Consider the following 15,000-nt stretch of genomic DNA (forward strand, 5'->3'; position numbering starts at 1 on the left):
CCCCCCCAAACACCAGAGGTCACAACAAGTCTCCAGATGGCTGAGAGAAACAAGTGTATGTGACAGCATGTAATCTCTAACATGGAGAACTTACAACTTATGATCTAAGGGGTGGGTGCTGGGAGCAAAGGGACAGAACAAGTCTCTCTCAGCCTCACATTAAGGGCCTTCCTACATGGCACATCTGTATTACACAGCAGAGCACATAACTTAACCTAAGCCAAGAACACATTTCGGCCCCCAGAAGGCACCATGCCAGGCACTGTTGGGAAAACACTGGTGTGTCTGAGTCAATTTTGTCTTCAGTGAGTACACAGACTCATTGAGGGATGAAACAAACACAAGCCACTCTGGCACAGAGCTGCTGCTTCAAAGTACTTTACTTTGTGAGACTGAAACCCGTGAACATGTGTCAGCTAACACAGAAGACATCTTGGCTCATAGGTCAAACTTCGGCATGGACAGGCTTCCACATCACTAAAGAGGACACCAAAGAGGAGATAGCCATCCTACGCAGAGGCTTTCTGACTGGGAGCTGGCCCACTTCCCACTGTGCTAAGACCCGGGGAAGGGCAAAGGCAAGTGAGAAGGCTGCAAAGATCTTTCATTGCAATCAAATAAAGACAAACAAAATACAAAACCCCAAGCTGACTGATGAAGACAAACTTACCTGGTATCTTCACTTTTGAAAAAAAACTAATCTCTATAAAAAACAAACATTTTAAAGACTTTAGAGCCTAAAGAAAACATTAACTCCAAGAATAAGGCTGCAGAGATGGGCAGATTTCTTCCCATATGCAAATGGTGGTGCGCTAACTGTGAGGGTTTACTTTAGTATTTTGGGTTCTTGTGATAGGGTCTCACTCGTCATGAGATTGGCCTGGCACTTCCAAGCGCTTGCTATGTGGATTTGCAGGGTTCTCATGTGTACGCCTTCAGGAGTTGGGGATCCAGGTGAGCTACCATATCTGGCTAGGACTGTCATTATTATCCGTTATTATCTGTGCTCCAATCACAAAGTTAGATAGCTTTCTGTTTTTTTGTTTTGTTTTGTTTTTTTTCGGAGCTGGGGACCGAACCCAGGGCCTTGCGCTTCCTAGGTAAGCGCTCTACTACTGAGCTAAATCCCCAGCCCCGCTTTCTGTTTTTTTAAGTTTGACTTTAAACAGTCAGCTTGTAATTTCCTCATAGCTTTTATCTGTGCCCAGTACACGGTTTTTTTAGGATGCGACCTTTTCAAGAGCAGTGTGCAGTGCTATAAAAGCATTTTACCACCATCAACAGATCCCAAAAGGTGAAAGGTCGCTGAAGTGGCAGGAGGAGTAGGGGCAGAAGAAGAGAAAGCGCATGTGGCTGCAGGGGAGTCAGGGAAGCCTTTCTAAAGGAGGCAGCAGCACATGGGAAGCCATAAAGCTGAGTGGTGGGAGGCTGAGGCACAGCTGTTATTAGTAGGGACATGAGAATCAGAGGGAGAAATGGAACAAAGTAGCAAGACATCTAAAGGCACTGGTCCCGGGGCAGAACAGTTAGGACCTGTGCAGTACTTTATAGCTTAACCTCGAACACCTATTACATCCCAAGGAAGCATGTGCCCCGGGAATGTGCTCTCCAGCACCTCTGCAACCGTGTCCAGTATGCAAGACTTCTTTACACACAGGCACAGGGACTAGGGATACAGCAGAAGCTCTTCTAGAATGTTCTCTAAGAGGGATCAGCATTGTTTTCCTGGGTTAATGTTTACCATCATCCTTAAGGGATCAAAAGGGGGGAAAATTCACTTAGACATCATATGCATAAGAATCTCCTTATTTTCTTCTTTTGTGGTAACTTTTCTACAGAACAGCAACAGAATATAGCCCACTGAGGACATCTGCTAAAATGGTCTAATATTTTCTATCACAATGAGAAGGCATTTTAGGATATACTCTGTCAGATATGTACATGTATGTGAGCTCTCTCTCCCTCCTCTTCCCTTTCTTTCTAACTCCCCCTGCCCCTTCTCAACCAACCTGGGAAATTTAAAACACTGTGACATCTCATCTGGGGTCCCTGCTGCCACTCCTCTGCAGACACAGTATCTGATTTCCTACCCCTGAAGTAACCCCCTTTCAACCTTAATCTCTAATTTCTGGCTACACCATCCCTGTACTTTTCGTAACTCTGAAGTACCCACATGACTATGGGTGGGCATTAGTGTGGAAACAGACAGTTTCCATTAGTACAGCACTGTTGCATTCACTAGTATGCAAACAGTGATGGGTTGTACCCTTCCTGTCCACTTCCTTTCCAACAACCTCCTTTTGTCTCTTGAGCCTTGTCACTCTCTTGCTTAAGATTTTACACTGGCATTACACTGGCTGGACTTTGCTGTCCCCTCAGGAACTTGGCTCAGACCCACTTTATACTGTTTTCTCCTTATACTCTGTGCCTCCATTGACCTGAGTCCCTGCTTCTCTCTCAGTCATGCCATCCTTGGGGAAGCAGGGCATCTTGTTTCCCCTGGTTCCATGTTATCCTTCGACATCATTTTGAACTACTGTCTTTGAGGCTACTTGGCTTGTCCATTTGACTAATGGTGGCATAAGTCTCATGGAGATCTAACCAGGGTACGAACCAGAAAAGAGGAGAAAGAGTTAGAGCAGTGTCTTACTGGTGTACTAATTTGTTAGAAACATAACTGCTTTGTGTGGTCAATGTTTGATTTTCTTTTCCAACTATAATTCTCAAGTCTTGCCACTATGAAGAGAAAAAAAGGACCATGAACTAAAGGACAAATGAAGAGCAAACCAGAAAACCACTGTGTACTCAGGGGTCAGAATTGGGGAGATAGGGGCAGATAGATCTCTGTAAGTTCAAGGTCAGCCTGGACTGCACAGTGAGACTCTTGACTAAAAAGGGGTTGAGGAGTTAGTATTCTATCAGTGATAAGGCTCAGCGGATAAGCATGCTTGCCCCCAAACTGGAGAATCTGGATTTGACACCTGGAACCCACATGGTAGAAGGGAGAACCAAGTGCCACAAACTGTTCTCTGACACCTCTGCCCCACAACACACACAGGGTAAACAAATAAGTAAGGATGGGATGTTAAAACAAAATGAAAGAAAACAAAACCTGTTTGTATTCTCATCTTCCATGGGTACAATCCAGAAATAGGCAAAGCAAAGCTAACACACTGTTTTGGAGATCAAGTTTCAAAAAGGAGTTAACATGTCCTTCAAAACATAAGGAGAAAACGGCTCTTTTCTGATATCTTGAGCATTTTCTATTGTTTAAGGCTGATAGAGGCCAGCCTATTTCTGTTTTCTTCTATCAGAACTTTGACAAAGCAGCATTGCAGCAGAAATTCCTTGTGACATAAAACATCCAGTTATGGTACAAGTTAAGATGAACTCGGTGGGTGAGGTCCCCCTTTCCGTGGTTTAGCTCCGTCTCTGGAGTCCCCTCCCTTGCTATGCAACAGGCAGTGCATGACAACATGACCAACAGACTAGGACAGCAAGATAGAATTAGTGGAGGGCTCAGCCAGCTGTTGTGACAAAGCCACTCTCATCTTGCAGCGCAGGATCACCCCCTGGGGTGCTGGGGACCCACCAGGAAAACGGTAGAAAGTAGGCAGGCTCTGACCTCAGTAACTGGTAATATATCCACATCGATGTTCAGGTCTCGTGCAGCTCAGGCTGGCTTCAAGCTTGCTCTGGAGCTGAAGGCGAGCTTGACCTCCTGATCTATCTTCCTCCTCTCAGGTGCTGGGTTACAGGCATGTGCCGCCAAGCATGGACGCATGACTGCACAGGACAGCCCAATCTTGTAATCCAACACTTTTAACTGAGGAAGGAGGACTGCTACAAATTAAAGACTAGTCTGGGCTGTTGAGTGAGACCTTGTCTCAAAACGAAACAAAACAACAACAACAACAACAAAACAAATGGGTCATCAAGACCCATTAGTAGGTAAAGGTGAGTGCTGTTATGCCTGAGTTCAATTCCCAGCACGTACATGGTGGAAGGAGAACAAACTCCCACTGACCTCCACACGAGCACCATGGCATGTGCACACACGCACACAATCAATAAACATAAAAACAAGCATATTAAGTATTACTACACACACTGGGGGTAGTCACCATATGTAATAAGTACTAGTATTTTCTTGCATTTTAGAGACAAAAGTACTGGTGTTTAGAGCAGTTAACAACCATTTCCAAACTCAAGTCACTAAAGACTCAAGCTCTCTGAGGCTCCAGACAGGACTCTTCCTCTTCAAGTCCCTATACACCATTAACTGTGATTTGAGGTTTTCCCAACGTCAGGGAACAGGGTTAAACAGGCCAGCCCTTCCAGATGAAGAGCAATGCTGTGGTAACACAGCAGGCAGGGACTGTTTTCTTTCTGGAGATATTCTTCTTCATGACTTGAACATCTTCACCCTTAATCAAACCACTGCCCTCCGAAGACACACATGTGCTTCAGTGGTAGCACCTAGTGAAATTCTTCCTAAGTCAAATTCCTGGTTGTTTGTTTGTATATAACTGGTTAGAAGTGGAAGGAATTATAGTTAATTTTTAATGGGATACATGAGCTTTTTTTTTAAACCATGGTACACTTACTATTCGATTAAGCAAACCCCAGCTCTAGTCAGAACCTTAGTTCATTGCTTCATGACATATGCCATCTAAGGTCGGGTCATTTAGGGGTCGGCCACTGACATCCACTCATTATCAAACAAAAGTTCCTTTATGGACTATTTAAATCACGTTGTAAAGAATTTCTTTGTGATCAGGAAAGCCCAAACTACCGCTGACTGTAAAACTCTAACACCCCACACAAGAAATCTTAAAAATATAATTTCCAAAATAGTGATCAGATCATAATTAGAGTTCTTTTTCATTTGTTTGTTTATAAGACAAGGTCTCATCCTTAGCCCAGGCTGGCCTCAAACTCATGGCTACCCTTTGCCTCATACTCCTGAGTACTGGGATTGCAGCTTACAGCGATGCCTAGGCTAGAGGTCATGGTTTTCTTTCTTTTTTTTTTTTCTTTCTTTCTTTTCTTTTTTCGGAGCTGGGGACCGAACCCAGGGCCTTGCACTTGCTAGGCAAGCGCTCGACTGCTGAGCTAAGTGCCTAACCCTGAGGTCGTGGTTTTCTAAAGTATGCATTATCTTTTTCTTTTAAAAAGTAGCAAAACTAAAGCTTCATGTAAAAAGGATTGTAATAACTTTCTAACTGATTTCCATATGGCAAAGAGATCCAAAACAGTCTCTTAGATATATGTTAAGTGAGAAAACAAAATGCAGCTCTCTGTAGAGTATAGTACCACTTGAATTAAAAAAGAGATAGAGACCCAGCATGTGGGAAGCAGAAGCAAGTGGATCTCGGTGAGTTCCAGGCCAGCTTGGCCGAGTTCCAGGCCAGCCATGGCTGCATAGTGAGGCTTTGTCTCAAACATAAAGAGATGTGCATCCACATGGCTTAGGAGAACCTATAAGGGTGTATGGCATGGTTAGCAGACTCAGGTTTTAATATACACCTCTTTTAACCTATACGTACAATCTGCCTAAGAATTAAGAAATGCCAGTCTCAAGAACAGAATTCTTTGTAAAGATTTAGGTACCATGGACAATATGAAAATGATGATGATCACATCAGATAAATATAAAGCAAACAGCATTGTTATGACTTTTTAAACATTGGTGTTTTCAGAAAATCTTGGTAAATGTTTAAAACTTAAAAGCAAGACTTATAGGTGCCAGTAGAGACTGTGTTGGACTAGAGCACCCATATGAACTGCTACCATTTGATTCTACTGTACATAAAATGTCTTAGGGTGAGGAACCAGCATCCCCAAGCATCCTATGCGTCATATCAAGTACTCATTGCAACACAGAACCTGAGGTTGCTATTTCTGGCACATGGGCAAACTTTTCCCAAACTTTGGTGAAAAGGATATTCACCAAAGCTAAGGCATTATGGTCCCAAAGCAAGCGCTGTGTCCAATGTACCTAGGTGGCTTTACTGAATTTGGCAGAGGAAGAGAAGCTGAGGTCCTATCAATGAGGGATGTGATCCTTATAAGTGGTTCAGCAATCACTACCTCCCAAAGGACTTACTCCTAAGTTAACTTTTTTCAATGGCATTCCGTACAGATGGGTCATTTTTGTTTTCTGTCATCTTGACAGAATTAATGTGGGTCTTGGGAACCCTGGAGTTACCTCTGATCTGATCTTTCTGTCTCATTTGTATATGTCACTGGCTGTTTCCTCTGCTCTCCCTGACTCCTGGGTTTGCCACTATCTATTATGGTCACCATAGGCCTACAGACCTCCTGACATCAGTCTTTTCACCTCTGATGCATTCTGAATAGACTCCATCAGTCAGCTTTGCACACTGACTTTCATCTAAGACCCACACCAGGTCTCTGCCTAGCTCAGTGAGCAGATGCCTCTAACATGGTTCTTAGGGAGATTCCTGCTTGCCAACTCAATTTTACCTCCTGTCTCTCTCCCACGCCCACCCTCAATGGGCCAAGCTGCTTCTTATTTCCTGCTCACCAATGTGCCTTTGCTTTGTGTTGCTCCTGACAGGGATCCTCCTCCTGATTCTACTCATTCCTTGCGGCCCTCCTAGCATTGCCGTCGCTGAGGGAAGTTTCCAAAGAACCTTGTCTATTTATGGTCAGAGTCACAGTTCTGACTTTAGCAGTATCCAGAAACACCATGTAATACTTTCTTATTTTTTTGTCTATTCATCCAGATTATGTATTTCTTGATGTTAGAGTCTGATTATATAGCATTTCTTTTAAGATCCTCTGGTGACTCCCATCATTTTAAAACTGAAGCTCAATCTCCTTTTCTTCTCTCTCTCTCTCTCTCTCTCTCTCTCTCTCTCTCTCTCTCTCGTGTGTGTGTGTGTGTGTGTGTGTGTGTGTGTGTGTGTAGTACACCAGACAGGCCGTCCACCACTGAGCTGTAGTCCCTGCTCAGCAGCAGTCTCTCTGGTTTATCTATTGCCTGCCTCGGCTTGCACACCCATGTCTTCACAGCTCCACACCTGATTCTCCTTTTTCCTCCACTTGGTGTTTGTGTTCCTACCTCTGTCTGTGCAGAACTAGTTTTCACATCCTCTACATCAAGAATTGGAAAGATCATTGTTGGGGAAAACAGTTCTTCCTCTATATTTCCACGTGTTTTTGTGAAGACCTTGGTTACACATGAGATTACAGTTCCTTATAATTGTTTATGCATACCTAGGTACTTGTTCATGTGATAAGTACATGTATGTTCTGGAGTGTGCGCACATGGATGCATCTGCATGTGGAAGCCTGAAGTTGATGCTGGGTGCTCTTTCTTGATTGTTCTCCACACTTAGTGTTTTGAGACAGGGTCTCTCATTGAGCTGGGGGTATCCAGCTGGCTAGACTGGCTGGCCACTAAGCCCCATGACCTCTCTGTTTCCTAGTGCAGGGATCACAGGCGTACAGCACCACACCCAGCTTTCCATGTGGGTGCTGTGAGCTGCACTTAGACCCTCATGCTTCAACATTAGCACTTTACCTTCTGAACCATCTCTGCAACCCACGACTCTTTAAAATTGCTTCTTACAGTGTGAGCACACTGAGGGAGGATGTGTCTTATTCATCTCCATTCCTCCTTATCACAGCACTGGCATGCAGTGTGTTAGCATGTCTGTGAAGTGAGAAGCAGTTTCTAGTCACTAATTGCTCTGCAGTGGCACTGGAAACCGAGAACAGGGCTGCTTCATCATGTATCCTTTATTTATTTTGAGACAGGGTCTCACTCACTAAGTTGTATATTCAAGTTCAACTTGTGATCCTCCAGCCTCAGCTCACAAGTGCTGAGATTATAGTTGGGGGTTGCCACGCCTGGCTTATAGCCATCTTAAATGTGTCCCTGACTGCATGGTAAGCTGAGTGCCATGTTGGTGAAGAAGGGTTACTTGCCTTTGCAGCTTCCTCTGCCCAGCACAGTGCCCACACACAGTAGGTGCCCACACATAGTAGGTGCTCACACACAGTAGGCCCTCACACACAGTAGGTGCTCACACAGTTGCACTGACCTGAAGAGCACTAGAATGGTCATTCTGACAGGCCAGTTCTTGCTCAACCTCTGAAACCTCCAGCAGGTTTCGTTCACTGACCAACCGAGACAGTTCTCCAACGACTGTCACATGCTTTGAGACAGTCCCAGACATCTTCTTGAATTGTGGATAATTTTCAACAAAGGCCTGCCATGGGAGAAACATTAATGGGAGATGCTCACTAGGAAAAGGCATTTGTTAAAAAAACAGAGAGACTGTAAGCTGGGCATGATGGCATATGCCTTTGATCCTTATGAGGCAGAGGCAGGCACATCTCTGAGTTCAAGGCCAGCCTGGTCTACAAGTTTCAGGACAGCCTGGGCTATCCAGAAAAGCCCGGTCTCAAAAAAATCCAAAACAAACAAACAAAAAACCAAAAAACCTGGGGTTGGGGATTTAGCTCAGTGGAAGGCCCTGGGTTCGGTCTTCAGCTCTGAAAAAACAAAAACAAAAACAAAAACAAAAACAAAAACAAAAAAAAAAAAGAAACAAAAAAAAAACAAGAAAAAAAAAACAAAAAACCAAAAATCAACCAAACCAAAAAAATAAAATAAAATAAAAAGGAAGAGAAAACTTGGTGTCACGTCAGTCACCCACGCGTGTGACGTACCTTCATGTCCGCTATGGACTCTAGCTTTTGCTGCTCTTTCGGTCTCTTCTTCTGGAAATCTTCCATGAGATTCTTTATATTGCTACCAATCTCGGCAAAGTTCAGGTACATGTTCTGTGAAAATGGAAGTCAGAAGAAAGTTCAAAACCAGTCTGGTTTTTGGATATCATTAAAGTGAACAATTTTGAACAGATTTGAAAGACAAATTCCATTTTAATTACAGAGCCTATCGATTAGCCAGGACACTAGTGGTTAATACCATTAGTAATTTCACAAAGAGCTACCAGAATGGAGTCAGCTACTATGACCAGAAGTCAGTATCTTGTGATCATACGTCCAAGGCCAGCCATTGGACATTGCCAGCCTGAGGTACAGCCTAGCTGCAGGGGTCCTGTCGTCCTTTCACACAAAGACCCTAGGAGTCCCCTTCTCACAAGCCAGTACTGACACTTTACATAGGAACAACTGATAAATCAAAGCACCTACATTAGCATAGAATTCATCATTTTCAGCGGACAGGACCACCTCTCTTAAGTCTTTGCTGATTCCTGGCACTCTGGAAAGATCAATCCGGTTGTTGTTTATGCCCAGTAGTTCATGGACCATGGCCTGATATGTCCACTGAAGAAGTAAAACAAAAAGAGTTGGCGAGTGACAACATGGAAATGTCAAGTGTCAGGAAACAAAGAGCGATGGCACATTTAGTAAGTAGCCTGCTTCACACCAAGTTCCTCTGTTTAGTTAGCTTTTATTAAATACTTTATTAATACTTGGTTCTCTTGTAAATATTAAGATTGTCACTTTAATTGCTTAAACACTCAAACAGTCAAAATACTTTTACATTTCACACTCTAGAGAAAACGCAACAAGATCAATACTCCTGATGGAGAGCAAATGATTACAGCCATCATTAGCCCTGGTTCTTTCCTGTGAATTAAGAGTGTATTTTTGGCTTCACAGCCAGGGTTACAGGCTGCACCAGTTCCTGCACGCTTCTCTGAGAAGTGTGTTCTTACAGATCTGAGTGGTGCTATATTTATCCTGGGAACACTAATATTATCAGAAAAACCCTTGTGAGTTAATCAAAAACACTGGCATAATTAGACACTCTCCTTGGATCCATTTTATCTTATGTTTTTAACTGAGTATGAATTGTGAAGGATTGATTTACAGCCTTCAAAAATGTAAATTTGTTTGGTTAAAAACCAGAAAGGTGAAATGTCAAAAATCTGCCTTCTCACCATTTATGGAGACTGCATTTTTACAAAACTAAGAATTTTTAGCAACTTAACTACTATATCTAGAATACAAATGCTAGAGATGTTTATACATATATTTACAATTAAATTCATTAAAAAGTATTTTAACGGGCTGGAGAGATGGCTCAGAGCACTCACTGGCTGTTCTTCCGAGGACCAGGTTCAATCCCCAGCACCATGTGGACGCTCACAACTGTCTGTAGCTCCATCCCAGGGATCCAGCGCCCTCTTCTGGCCTCCATGAGCACCAGGCATACTCGTGTTGTACAAACATACATTTAGGTAAAGCACCCATATTTTTTAAAAAGAAAGAATTTAAGATGCAATAAAAGAGAGTACTTTAAATTTTGTTTATTTGTGTATATGAATGTGTGTGTGTGCCACATGTGTGTTGATGCCACTGGGAGCCAAAAGAGGGCAGCAGATCCCACAGGAACTGAACTTGGGTCCTATGGAGGAGCAATCAGTACTCTTAACACTGAGCCGCCTCTAGCCCAAAAGAAGGTGCTTTATTGCCTGAAAGATTTGTCAAAGGATTGCTCAGTGGTTGAGAACACTGGCTGCTTTCTTAAAGGACCTAAAGTGCAGATCCTAGCACCCACATGGTACTTCACAACTGTCTATAAATCTGATTCCAGGGATCCAGTGCCTTTCTGGTCTCCAGTGGCAACGGCACACAGGTAGTGCAAAGACACGTATAGGCAAAACACCCAAACACATAAAAGGAAAAAGGAAAAGGAAAGTGGTTTTCAACCTCCAGAACAAATTAAAACAAACAAACACCAACAAAAGTACAGATTTGCCAAGAGGATCCTGAGTAAGCCAGCTCCCTTGGGCATTTACAGTAGGTACAGCCCAGCAGACAGAGTCATCATGGTTTGTCCACAGCGCTTACTCTACAAGTAAAGCCTGGTTTCTCCTCCTCTTAGGACACAGGTTGTTTTGTTTTGTTTTGTTTTGTTTTTGTTTTGTAGGACAAGAGACTCTCTCTTTTAACCCTTACATACAATACCTAGGTCAGTATAGGCAATTATAGATTCTCAGTGAAATCTGTTTTTCTTTGGAATATTGAATTATAGATTATTACTTTTCTTTCTACTATTTTAAAAAGATTTTATGTTTATTTTTGATTCCTTAAGTTTGAATGTGGGTTTGTGCATGAGTATACTGCCTGCAAAGGCCAGGTGGGGCACCAGATTCATTGGAACAGGAGTTAAAAGTGGCTGTGAGTGGCCCAGTGTGGGGGCTGGGCCACAGAACTCAAGTCCTCTGTAAGAGCAGTATGTGCTCTTATCCACCCGGCCATTTCTCTAGATTCCCCTCTCCCTCCTTTGTTTGTTTGTCTCTGCTATCAAGTTCCTTTGGTGGCCAGATGTTACCTTATTCCATAGAGGGGCTTCCTTCCACAGTGGGTTACCCTTGGCACTGCCATAACTATGTGCTGAGAGAAACTGACACGGAAAGAGAGCTTCCCCTCTAAATCCACAATCACCACACGGCAGAGCTACATACAAGGAACTGCTTAACTTGCAGCAGAATGAGCATGAGGGGACACAGGCTACCTTAGGAGTGTTACCCAAGATGGTCAAAAAAACCAAAGATGTAATTTGGCAAGTTCAGCATGTGGCATAAGAGACAAATTCTCCACAACCTGAGGGAGAAAGTAAACCCTGTCTGTTGAAGCAGTCTTTAAAAAGCTGCTCTCAGGGTTGGGGATTTAGCTCAGTGGTAGAGCGCTTGCCTAGCAAGTGAGGCCCTGGGTTCGGTCCTCAGCTCCAGAAAAAAAAAAAAAGCTGCTCCCAGGTTTCTCAGTGGTTTCAAGAGAAAACAGTTTTGATAGGTAAGGTGGCGAAGAGAAGGCATCCCAGAGGTCTCTGTGCTTAGACAGCAGTCACACCACAAGCACAATGGCAAGGAACTCTGTAGCAGGAAGCTCTGGCTTTCTGTGCAGTTGGGTACACACCCCGAATGTGCTTGGGTACCAACATCAGGAGACTGTTTTTAACCCAGTGGGTAAGTGGGAACACAAAGGTTTTTAGGCCAGGAGTTGTAAGCTGAGGGTGGTCATTAACAACCTTGGTTTTGTAGAATACAGATTGAAGAAAAATCAAAAGAAGGAACTGAATGGATGCCTGTTTCACTGTTACTGCAAGAGATTGGGGTTAGACCAACGCTCGAGCAGTAAGGCCAGAAAAGGAGACCCTAGGAAGTGGAGTCCAGAGCTTTGAGGTGGCCTTGCTGAGAGAGGGACAGCAGCAGGAAGGACAGGAGGAAAGAGGTGGAAGCCAGCACAAATGACTGGGGCTGGAGAGATGGGCACCAATACACCAGAGAATGTAAGGCAAAAACCAAGAATAGCTGAAAGCAAGGGGGAAGAATGGATGGTTTCCATGGTTGCTTGTTAATGAGCGCCACCCCTACCCATTCTTCCTGCTAACAAAGGCTCACACCTGGTTGAGCAGTGGGGTGATGGCGTCATCGCAGCGATCCAGAATGAGAAGCAGTGGAGGAACCTCTGTCCGCCGGAACTCAAAGAGTTCATACTCTTTACTTATCACTTGCTGAGGGTGAGAGAAGAGAGTGGTCTGGGTAAGCAGTTGGCTGCAAGCAGAGAGGACAAGAATCGGACACACATGGAGTACTTTTCCCACCCTCATGGGCCTCCCATAAAAGGATTCAAAACCTTCATAGAGTTTTGTAGCATGCTATTTAAGAAGTCGGGACTTGATGGAAGTGGGATTTTAGCTAAAATCCTAGACTAGGGCCTCAAGGACACTCAAATCGGCAGCAGCCATGAGAGAAGAGACAAGATGGAGACAAATCCCAGTCTGTCTTCCACATATAGCAGCTCTGGGTTCACCCTTGAGCTGTTCCTGCAGCTAATACAGCACTTCAAGGCTGACCCCAGCCCTAATGAGGAGGCTCTGGAGGCTTTGTCTGACTCACTCGGAATGACAAAAGGAGACATTAGGACTTGGTTCCTATATCGAAGTTGTGAGATGGAGCTCAAGCAGTTGTCCAAGGCTAGCACATCTGAGCTGGAGTCAAGGGAAAGCACTTTTCGTCTCAGTTTGTCAGAAGCTACAGGTCAAACCTTGGCCTAGGAATTAGTTTAATGTACCTCAGGCAAAAGGATTGGGAAAGGTACAACATACCCATCAGGTTCCGCAAAGCAGAACCCTGAGGACTCCTCCCAAAATGACCCTGGACTCCCCGAGGCTTTGGAAGCCTTGAAGCGTCTCATACTCTCTTCTGGGTCCCAAAGCAGGGCCTGCAGGGCCTGCAGGGCCGGCAGGGCTGTCAGGGATGGCAGGGATGGCATCATAGGATTCTGACTCCCTAGCCTATCCAGCATATGCTCTTTCTGTTAATGTTTTTCAACTTCCTTGTTGGGGCAGGGGGCTGTTGGATCTGATGCTATAAATGGTACATTAATAAGAAACCTAGCTATTTCCAAGGGGGAAAAAGTCAGGACTTGCAACCCTACTTTACAAGTGATTCAGTTGGGCCCCTAAAGTTAAATAGCTGTGAATATTTCTTAATATTAAACCTATAGGTAATGGTGCTAATTTGCTTCTTTTTTTATTATTTTGAATTATATAGCCATACTTCTTTGCCAATGAAACTAACATATTGCCTCTTTTGCTTCCTTCCTTTTTTCTTCCTCTCTTTTATTTGCTTAACTATTACAGGGAAATGACAGACATTGAGGGTTTAGGACCGGGAATAGGGACTACTGTACCTTAACACACTCTCCCAGTCTCTTTGCAGCCTCTGATGAAAGCTGATAACGAATCATGGGACACTTCTTCAGAGACAAAAGGAGAGCGGTCAGCCCTTGAGTGGTTCTGGATAGCTGGGCTGGATCCCAATTTCGACCCTTTTTGTTAAAAACATATTAAAAGAAAATATTTTACCTTTTTCCTCTTAACTCATTGCTTGTTGAATTAATTTCCACTTGATTAACTTATTTTGAAAATCCTGGCCTTCCATACCTGACAGCAGCCCAAGATATTGAGGGAAAACAAATGTGGATTCACAGCAATATAATCTCCATAAAATTCCTGCAAGTGAAAAGCATCAAGATTGGTCAGTGCATGGGCTGCAGCTGTCTCAAGGGCTATAGACGCCGATATACTGAGTGCTATGAGCTCCGAATGGGAACATGGAAGGCGATAACGTACAAGATGTTCAAGTAAGTGCGTAGCAACGGTCGTATGGTGCAATTGCACTACTATAAATACAGCAATGACAAATGCTCAAGTATACACACCAAGGTAAACTTGCAATTAGTAAAAAGCAAAACACTGCTGTAGGATACACCACATTAAATGCCAAGTGTTTCCTTGTATGGGAGAATATGATTTAGAAGAAATCACTCTTTTTATATGTTCTATCACCTAGAACATTTTTGAAAACTCAAAATTACTTAATTTGTTGCCTAAGAAGACAGTACTTTTCATGTAAGTGATAAATATATCAAATATTATGACAAGTGTATTCAAGAACGCTGAACTATTCAAGAAGGAAAAGTAAGAGTATAATGCTAATGTTACATATCCTATAGCATATAAATAAGTGACTAGGAGTTTCCAAGTTTTACCTGGTGCCCAAGGCTGGTTATTAGTTCCCGAATCCTAGGTCTCTCAGACAGAGCATTAGAAGCCCTCCTTCAGCCTCTGGTCCCTCTTCTCTCTCTCCCAGTCATGCGCAGTCTTACTGACCAAGGTGTTTAAAGCAGGGCCCAGGAACTCTCATGAACTAACAGGAGCACAAACTGACTCTTCCCCAACTGTGAAAATGTCCCCCAGTGAATCAGCCCCTCTGCTCCCTCCTGCTGCCTCCATGACTTCTCTTTCTATCCGATTTAGAACTCCAAGACTTCCTAAGTACAAGCCTGTTCTGGTGTGCACACATTTATTTTGTCTGACCAGACAGCACCTTCCTTAATTTTAGACTAAAATCGTTTAACGGGGCCAACCCAAGGGATGCTCCAGGACCCACGCCTTTACCTGAACTTCAGCCACAACTTCCT

General features: G+C 43.6%; 1 protein-coding gene across 2 annotated transcripts in view; it reads right to left on the reverse strand.

The window, feature by feature from the left end:
* Positions 1-15,000, reverse strand: part of Vps45 (vacuolar protein sorting 45 homolog) — a 59,984-nt gene that overhangs the window by 35,060 nt on the left and 9,924 nt on the right. Inside the window, 7 exon segments of one of the 2 annotated variants that reach the window (NM_172072.2) lie at positions 8,076-8,243; positions 8,707-8,820; positions 9,193-9,327; positions 12,416-12,526; positions 13,708-13,845; positions 13,961-14,029; positions 14,978-15,000. The exon segment at positions 14,978-15,000 is cut by the window's right edge and continues 57 nt beyond it. In NM_172072.2, the coding sequence (NP_742069.1) occupies positions 8,076-8,243; positions 8,707-8,820; positions 9,193-9,327; positions 12,416-12,526; positions 13,708-13,845; positions 13,961-14,029; positions 14,978-15,000 (758 nt within the window). 2 annotated transcript variants of the gene reach the window in all.

This window comes from Rattus norvegicus, chromosome 2, assembly GCF_021556685.1.
Source record: "Rattus norvegicus strain SHRSP/BbbUtx chromosome 2, alternate assembly SHRSP_T2T, whole genome shotgun sequence".
Taxonomy (NCBI): Eukaryota; Metazoa; Chordata; class Mammalia; order Rodentia; family Muridae; genus Rattus; species Rattus norvegicus.